Genomic DNA, 9903 nt, shown 5'->3' with positions numbered 1-9903 from the left:
CTTTTTGAGACAGGGTCTCCCTGTAGCCCCAGCTGTCCTAGAACTCACTATGTAGACCAGGCTGGCCTTGAACTCACAGAGATCCACCTGCCTCTGCCTCCCCAGTGCTGGAATTAAAGGCGTGCGCCACCACGCCCGGCAAGTTTCTACACGTATAAACATACAATGAATGTTTTCTTTGGAAATTTTACTCAAATTTAAGACACATCAAGTCTTTTTCAAGTCTAGCAAACAGATCTTCGTAAGTCCAGCCTTAGATGTGTGAAAATATAAAGCTTCCATGTATTTTTTTATGTAAGATGAATGTTTTTCTCAAACTATTAAGCATGTCCTCCATGTAATTTGTCTTTTTCTGCATATCTTCATCATATAGTGGAGACACTACAATACAGTGGGAAATTCCAGAAATTAGGTCAAGGTTATCTTTATAGAGCATAGGTTTTTGATACTATCATTTTTGCAGCCTTTTTTTCTTCTAGCCTTTGTTTTCACATTTGACCTTACTTTGGGAAAGGTATGTTTTTATTTCTAGTGAGTATAAGATAAAAATATGTGTCTAAAGAAATGTATGAGTAAATATGTCTTTATGAGATACTTAAACATATTTTCTAATACTGAGTAAAGAGCAACTTAATTTTAGAAAAATTGTGGTATAGTAGAAAGTCTTTAGCTTACTTTTGAGTATGAGTGTTTATGAAATTTGAATGAAGCAATTTTAAATTTTCTTTTTCAAATTTCTTATTCAACTCTGCTTCACTAACTCCCAGATCCTACCAGGAGTAGTGTACAGTGTTCACTGTGGTCTTTGGTCAGTTTCATTGTTGTATAAACAACGAATGATGTAGGTCAGTTACTCAACATGATAGACTTTTGATGCAGTATAGAGCTGGGCAAACACAAAATGCATGAAACTGATACTAATGTAATATGGCATACATTTTGACAGAGAAGGGGCAGTGCTTGGGACTAAAGCCAGGGTCTCATGCATTTTATACAAGTATAACTGAGCTGTACTACCAGCTAAGAGATCACCGTTAACATCGTAAACTGGTTTCAGATATATGCAGGAGTACTCTAAAATAATGATGAAAGGTATAGTAGTCAAATAGTATAATTGTTTGTTATCATTATAAAAATGTTTATGTACTGCCGGGTGTGGTGGCGCACGCCTTTAATCCCAGCACCTGGGAGGCAGAGGCAGGTGGATCTCTGAGAGTTCAAGGCCAACCTGTCTACATAGTGAGTTCCAGGACAGCTGGGGCTACAGGGAGACCCTGTCTCAAACCCCAACCCCCCAAAAAATGTTTATGTACTATACCATCCCAAGAATTAATTATTACTATGGATAGAATTATGCACCCACACACCCCCAAATTCCATTTTGGTTCCTTAACTTAAGCTACCTCAAACTATGACTGTACTTGTAGTTATTTAAGAGATGATTTTGTTAAATGATGCCATTAGCATAGGCCCTTATGAAATCTTTCTGGTATCCTTATGACAAGGGAAAATATATGCATACAAAGCGGAACAAGGAAAGGCCAGTGAGGAAGCAGATGGATATGTGCAAACCAAGGAAGAAGTAAACAGAGGAAACCAAACATGATCTTAAGTTTCTAGCCTTCAGAACCGTGAGACAAATTTGTCTAAGGCAAAAAAAAAAAAAAAAAAAAAAAGCAGAATTTTAGAGTCTGCAGCTACTTGATTAGTAATTCAATCAGAAAGCAATATTTTTGACAGACATGAACAGATTTAATTGCTGGCCCCTAAATCCCAGCTCTTGGGAGACTGAAGCAGGAGGATTGCCAGGGTAGAGAGTTGCAGGCCAGTCTCGGACATAGTGTGAACCCTCTCTCTAAAAGAAAAAATAATAACAACAAAATTTTCAAATATAAGTATTAGCAATAACCTATGATCTACAAGCTTTGGTTTTTGTAATTTTGGTTTTGTGTGTATCTGAATCTTTAAGCTAGGTTTCTTTTCAAAGAGGCAGCAATCTGAGAAGACTGGACTAACATCCTAAGGACCTGTCTTTCATCACATCTCTAGCCAGCAGATTATATAAGGAGGGGAAACAAAGGCAGTCAGTCATTCCCAAGTCCTGCCGGTCTGGTCATGTGGTCAGTCTCACCTCTCAGATTCATGGCGTCGCAGCTCTTCTCCTTATTCCTCTCTCTGTGCAGCGGTGTGAGAATTCAGGACCACCAAGGCCACTGAGTCTTGGCATTCCTTCTGAGCCTGCCAGATGGGATGAATAAAGCCCTGATTTCAGTCCCCAGTCCCGAAGCGGAATGGGGAGGGGATCCAACCTCAGTATTTTAACTTTTTTTTGAGACAGGGTCTCCCTGTAGCCCTAACTGGCCTGGAACTCACTATCAGGCCGGCCTGGAACTCACAGAGATCCACCTGCCTCTGCCTCCTGAGTGGAGGATTAAAGGCATGTGCCACCATACCCAGCTTATTTTAATTTTAAAAAATATATTTTATTATTTTTATTTTATATGTATGAATGTATTGTCTGCATGTCGGTAGGTGTACCTGTGTCATATATTGCCCACAGAGGTCAGAAGAGGGTGTTGGATCCCCTGGAACTAGAGTTATGGATGATTGTTAGCTGTCATGTGGGTGCTGGGAATCAAAGTCAGATCCTCTGCAAGAGCAGCCAGTGCTCTTAACGGCTGAGCCATCTCTCCAGCCCCGTATTTTAAATTTTTAATAAATTCTTCTCTACCACTATTGCCTTTATGTTTCACTTCTGCTGCAAGCACACACCTATTTTACAAATTGTTGTGTAATATAGTAGATCATACTAATTTTGTTAAGACTTTGATTCTTAGTTTAGCAAGTAAATGACTTTTAAACTTCAAAACAATATACTTATATATTATGATCAGATTTAAGTGCTTGTCTCTAGTGAGTCATTTTATCATTTATTTTTATGTACTAAATACATTTTAATCCTGATTCTCAGCTTTCTCTCAGTAAACTTTATCATTAGCATTGTCTGTACCATGCATGTTAAATATTAATATTAGCATAAGCCAGGGACTATGAAGTATCTTAGTCATATTGAAAGTTCATTCAACCTATATTTAAATATTCAGTACTCCTAGATAATATGTAAATATTAATCCATATGTCTGGTTTTGTGCATTGTAACTTCTATAAGTATTTAATATTGGAATTTAGTTATATACCTCAATATATTTTTTAATTACTATCAATATTTTTCTTATGTTGGCAGTTTAATGTAAAGAAGATGTCTTAGTTACTTCTGCTTCTGTGATAAAATACCCTGACAAAAGAAAGTTAAGGGAGAAAGGATTTATTTTAGCTCCCAGTTCCAGAGTACCATCTCTCATGGTGAGGAAATCACTATGGCAGTAGCTTGAGGGAGCTAGTCATATTGTGTCTGCATTCAGGAAGCAGAGAGCAAGGAATATTGATGTTCAGCTAACTTTCTCCTTTCTATGCAGCCTAGGACCCAAGCCCAGGGGATGGTGGCACCCACTTTTAGGTGGCACCACTCAATTAACCTAACCTAGATAATCCCTCATACGTATGCCTGGAGGCTTGTCTCATAGGGATTCTAGATATTGCACGTTTACAATATTAACCATCACAGATGGGTTATCTGAATAGGGAGAATTTAATGGTACAAAGGGAACAAGACAGCAATTTGGAAGTTAGGTGTGGATACTTAGATGTATGATCTGTAAGTATAGAAACTTTACTAATAATAAACCATATTTCTAGTTACTGCATATTTTTCTAATGTTTCTAGTATTGAATAATGCATTAACACTCTTACAACTTCAGTATGGTAAATTTAATCCTTTCAGGACTTTATATAAATTTCTGAAATGTACATGAATTATAGCTGAGTGAATAATTGATTACTATGTATTGATTGCCTGTTATCCATGATTCTAAAGATAAATTGTATTTCTGAAGAACCTTTAACAATATAGAAAATACAAAGAAATTGATTGTTGTAAAACAACAGTCTGTGTCTGTAACAGAAGAATGGACAGAACTGCTATGATACACAGCAGAGCTGGTCTCTAGGATGCAAGGAAGCTTCTTGACATTTAGGTTGATATAGAAGGAAGAATTCAAGGAAAAGTAGCCAAGCATTCTAAGAATTCAACACTGGAATGAGATGTAGGCAAGAAACTGTCTAAAATTACATTAGTTTTGCTTTGCTCAGAATTTGTTATACTACAAGGAATGATAGTAATTCTTTGTATTTTTAACAGAGAATGCATTCTTAAATTTGAATAGAATAAAACCAGAAGTTTTGGTGGAAATATTAGGCATTTTAACCTAAACCTCCTATTTGTTAGGATTATATTCATTTGTCTGTTCATTTACTCATTTACCCAAAGACATTAGCTGCATAATTTTGTCTTATTTTTTAGATGCATAGTTTTAAATCCACAACATTGTTTGGGCTTGGGACCAGGCCTGCCCCTCATAGCTGTATAACCTGTAAAGGCCTTTTTGAGCTCCAGATTCTCTTGGGGTTGATTTTAGGTAAAAATGTTAGGAAACATACTTTCTAAAATGAAATCTATATAAATGAATGATACTTTGCTGAATAGTTAACTTCTTAATGAATTGCTGAACATTAATGAAAAAAAGTGTGAAAAACTTTTGCAATATACATGGATTTTCATAACATCTAAAATTAGAGTTTCTATATATAATAAACCTCAGAAAATAGTTAAGATTAAAATGAGTTAATACACTTAGAATTATTAAGCTTTGTAACTATCTGGCTTTATTTCTTAGTGTTTGAAATTATTATTTACTTGATGATTATTTAATTATTTCTGTCTATAATGTAGTTGCCAAGTAGTTTCTATGTTTAAAAGTACATATTTTGCAAGTTAGTATCTTAAAATAACATACTTTTAAATGACTTAAGGGATAAAAAAACAGTTTGTCAGAATGACTCACTTATGTTGAGGGATAACTGGCTTTAAATTTTAGATGTGTTAGTCATCTTATAGACATTAACTTAATAATTCAGATGTACTTCGTCCATAATATCAGATTTTAAAAATTTGAAGACACACCTTTAAAAATCTGTTGAAACTCATCTTTGCCAATTCTGTCTTGGTTTTGGAGTTAAAGGAATTTTTGTTGTTAAACATGACTTTTTATTTATTTTTAGTTCTGCGGTTGAACATAGGGCCTTGTACATGGTAGACAAGCTATATTCATACCTTGTCTTTTGAGACAAGTCTTGTTATATAACTCAGGCTGTCTTTGAACTCATGATCCTTCTGCTTCTGCCTCCCAAGAGCACTGTCATGCCTGGGAAGTACTAGTAATTTAAAGAAAAAATAAGTAATACTTTAAAATTTTTATTCCTGGGCATGGTGGTGCATGCTTTTAATTCCAGCACTCTGCTGACAGAGGCAGGCAGATTTCTGTGAGTTCAAGGCCAGCCTGGTCTACTACCTTGTTGTAAGCTTCTGTATATGTCCTGCCATGAGTTTCAGGCCAGTCAGTACTACATAGTGAGACTCTGTCTCAAAAAAAAAGAGAGGGAGGGAGGGAAATTATTGCAATAGACAGGAATGAAAGTGCCAGGGCTTTGTTCATGTACAAAAGCATACTTCAGCCATTCAGCTCCATCTTGAACCCCTCATCCCCCAGTTTTTAAACATGTGCTCTCTTCATAGCCCAGGCTTTTTTCAATTTTACTATCTTTCTGCCTCAGCCATGTGAATTCCAGGTGTGTGACAGTACTGTGACCATCTAATTGATGATTTTTTTAAAAAATTTTTATGTATTTATGTGTATGCATGTATTGCCTGCATGTAGGTAAGTGCACCGGTGTCGTGCAATGCCCGCAGAGGTCAGAAGAGGCTGTCGGATTTCCTGAGACTGGAGTTACGGACAGTTGTTAGCTGCCATGTAGGTGCTGGGATTTGAACCTGGGTCTTCTGCAAGAACAAACAGTGTTCTTAACTGCTGAGCCATCTCCCCAGCCCCCTTAATGATGTATTTTTATAGATTAATTGATGACTACAGTTCTACAGGGATAGGGAACTCCTATAGGTAAGAGTTCAAGTCCTGGGTGGCTGGCAAAATGACTCAGCCACTGATACTTGCCACTGAGCCTGATCTCATGACTTGAGTTCAATTCCTGGAGCCCACATGAAGAGAGGAGAGAACTTATTCTTACATGTGCATCATGAGTTATATGCACACACTAAATAATGTATTTTAAAAGTTCCAAGTCCTACTACTTTAAGCTTCTATATAGTCTTGCATACCCCATTAGTTCTTGGAATGAAAAGTAAACATCTACAACTTTGCACGTATATCTAACCCCCCTCCTGTTTTTCTTTTTGTTGACAAATGCTCAGGGTTACTTCCTTATGTAATTATTTTGAGATTTGTCTGAACTTAAAATTATTTGGTTTTAAGGAATGACTGAAAAACTAATTTTCAGGGGCTGGGAGATGACTCCACAGATAAAGTGCTTGCTGTGCAATGCAAGTCTGAGGACCTGAGCTTGGCTCCTCACACTACTCATGTAAAATCTCAGCACGGTGATGTATGTCTATAACCCCAGCAATGGGCTATGAAGACAGGTGGATCCCAGAGGCTAAATGGTTAGCCAGTTTAATTGAAACATCTTCAGGTTCAGTGAAAAAATAAGGTGAAAAGTGATAGAGGGAGATACCTGACGTCAACCTCTGGCCTCCCGGTGTGCACTCATGTGTAGGTGTGTGTACCCCCCCACACACATAAATGTGTACACTGATACAAACCTAATTTCTTGTTGATTCATGTTATTTATATCTAAATTCAGATAATATTGAACTGTTGATGAACTGACAAAGTACATTATATTAAAGTCACTTAAGCTCCCACCAGAACCAAATGGACAAATTATTGTGCAGTTATCTCAAATTTGTATTAAATCATATGGTTTTGTATGATACATTTCAAAATATAGAGGGCCAGTGGAATGCCTTTTCTAGAAGTAAACTATTCTCTAACTCTTTATTAGGTCATAATCTTAACATATAACAATAAAAATGTATAAAATAGCATGACAGTATTTTTTTGTTTATCATATGCAAGTAGTCAAGTGAAAAATTTACTGTAGCAAATTGGTATAGCTCTTATTTCATTTTTTATTTTCTTTATTTGATGTAAGATTTTATTGGCCTGAAGATTTAAAATAAAATCTTTTAAGCAAGTATTTGCCAATAGAAAAGCCAAAGTTATTTTTTCGTTTGTTTAACAAGATTAAAATTGTGTTATCCATTTGACTTTTAGACACAATGGACTAAGGTTGGAAGAAATTTAAAACTGTTAGAATAGGCTTGAACTAAGATAGTCCAACCTTGAGGAAAATAGGAAGTATAGAAATATTGGATATTCTACAGATAGTTCATAATATGAATTTGCTGTCCTTTGTATTTTATTTTATGTGGAAGTAGATGAAAGGAAAAGAGGGCTAGAGACACAGCTCAGTGGAAGAGTCCTCCCTATTATGTGCTAGACCGTGTGTTTCATAGGTAGCACCAAAATGGTTTTGTTTTTGGTCTATTTGTACTTTATATGAGAGAAAAATGAATGTTGGTACCCTTTCTGAAAATCCACAGTAAACTTCCTGTGTAGGAGAGTAATAAGTAAATAAATACTTTCCAACTTCTTCATGTTAGTACCACAGCTACCTATTTCAGTAAGTAGATGTCATCCTTTGAGTCTATGCTAGTATAATGGGAAACAAAGATAAGGGCATTTTAAATTAAAACAGGCTATTTAATTTAAGCAAAGATTTACTATGTCCTACTCTTGGTTCCCTCCTCCTCTTGCTCCCCACTTCTTTTTTTTTTCTTGGTAAATAAAGGAATCAATCTGAAGTCATTGTTTCAAGCATAGTTTTCTATAATTCTGTAGTGCCGCACTTCATTGCCAGTTCTGGAGGGGACAGGGTGCAGCTGGTCAGGTTCCAGAAGCACTTCGTTCTGCCACAACTTGAGTGCTGCTGCTCTCATTTGTCTTACAGACTGAGTTCTTCTGTCAGATTTTATTTATTTCATAGGCTTCTTCAGCACTCTGGGGAGAAAACAGCCACTGGCCTGTATGATCTCTAAGGATTTCATCAGCGTTAAGTGAATTTAGATAGGCAAATGTATCTAAATTGTTGTTAGCATAATGAGTAAAAATTCGTGTTTGGGCTGGGGAGAGGCTTTGTGGGTGGAAACCCTTGCTGTACACTTGTAACACCTGAATTCCATCCCAGGAACTCCTGGCTGGTGAAAGAACCAACTCCCAAAAGTTGTCCTGACTCCCACATGCAGATGATGGTACATGTGCACCAACAGTCAAACACATACATCACATGTACACACAAATAATAAAAAAATTTTAAATTGTTTCTGTTGTTTAAAAAACAAAATGAAAAAAAAATTAAACTTGGTCAACTGCCCATAATCCTGATTAATGTGCTTAACCTCCTGGGTTTGTTTTCCGTTTGTAAAATGTGATGATGTACTTCCCTTCCTTAACATTTATAGCTTTGTAAATAAATTTCTGGTATGTTTTACCTGTATATGTAAAATTTCAAGCATCAAGAGTCTGTAAAATTCTGCTTTAGGCCAAATAGTAAATATTTTAATTTTTTTAGACTGTATAGGTTCTTGTTCATATTTTCTTCCTATAATCCAATTTTAGCTTGAGAAGTGAGTGAACATGGTAGTAATTCATTTCTTCCTCTGTGGCTTTCTGGTTTAGTCCGATGATAAAACTATAGCAAGTGTTTTGAAAGCCATGTCTACTTGACATATATTCCATGAAACTTAGTTCACCTGCATTCGGTAATGAACAAACGCACATTATAAAAAAAGATTTGTGGAAGGAAAATGGTGCTGATTGCATTTATTCTTTATTGTGGTCTTTAAAACGCAATGTTAAATGACAATCCACATTTTATCTAGAGTTTATTATGATTTGTTGCAGCTTGTATGACTTCCTTTATGGATAGTGAAGCTTCATTGACCAACGCAGATGATGAACAGCCAGAGCAACCAAATAAAACAAATTTAGTATTGAAAATTCAACAAAACATAGGTATTTTACTTTTTTTTATAACTTTGAAAACTATTTTGAGTTTGAGGTTCTCTTTAATTTTAAGATTATTTTCATTTCATCAGAGTGTTAGATTAGGCCAGTATTTATTATGATGGAAAGTGCCAGTAGCATACACATGACTGCATTACAATCCTTGAGAACTATTACCACCTGGAGTGTGTGTTAGTCTAATCTAAGCAATATGAGGCAGCTGGTCTACTGGATATTTGTCTGTGTCTGTGCGTACATGTATGTATGTGTGGTTTGTATATACACACACTTATAGAAGCCTTTGAAAGTATTTGTTTTTTTTTTAATGTGTTTATCTGTAAGAGACACTTGTCCAACATTACTAACCTAGTTTTTCTATGACTTTTAGTGCATATATATTTGTAGTGTATGTGTACATGTGCGTGTCTCTGTGTGTATGGTGTTTTATAGACACATCTGCTGTCCACGTCACAGAGCCTAGGGTCAGTTAAGCCTTTCTTTGCTCATTTGATTTCCATGTTTTGTGTTTGTTTCACTTTTAGGTGTGATTGCAGCGTTCGCAGTTGCAGTCCTTGCTGCGGGTATCTCCTTTCATTACTTCAGTGATTAGGGTGACACAAAAAGAGCTTCCTGATCACCCAGAAAACACCGATCAACAACTCTGTCCAATAAAGATGTAACTAATCTGCCTGCATTTAAGATAGCAACTAGGTCTGCTGTGATTTTTTTGTTGTTGTTGTTAGATGTGTATCTGACTAACATGAAATCACCAGCTGCCTTGTTTGGCCCTGCCTATATTATAGGTGG

The 9903-nt window shown here is 36.1% G+C and overlaps 1 protein-coding gene across 3 annotated transcripts in view; it reads left to right on the top strand.

Moving 5' to 3' along the window:
• The window catches only part of Odr4 (odr-4 GPCR localization factor homolog), a 46387-nt gene extending 36484 nt beyond the window's left edge, over window positions 1-9903 (top strand). For all 3 annotated transcript variants that reach the window (XM_008824272.3, XM_008824269.3, XM_008824270.3), the window contains 2 exons: window positions 8995-9105; window positions 9639-9903. In XM_008824272.3, coding sequence (XP_008822494.1) covers window positions 8995-9105; window positions 9639-9706 — 179 coding nt within the window. In that variant the 3' untranslated portion in view covers window positions 9707-9903. The remainder of the gene's footprint in view (window positions 1-8994; window positions 9106-9638) is intronic.

The sequence above is a fragment of the Nannospalax galili genome, unplaced genomic scaffold (assembly GCF_000622305.1).
Source record: "Nannospalax galili isolate Female #2095 unplaced genomic scaffold, S.galili_v1.0 scaffold227, whole genome shotgun sequence".
NCBI lineage: Eukaryota > Metazoa > Chordata > Mammalia > Rodentia > Spalacidae > Nannospalax > Nannospalax galili.
This window is presented reverse-complemented; position numbering and strand designations above follow the sequence as displayed.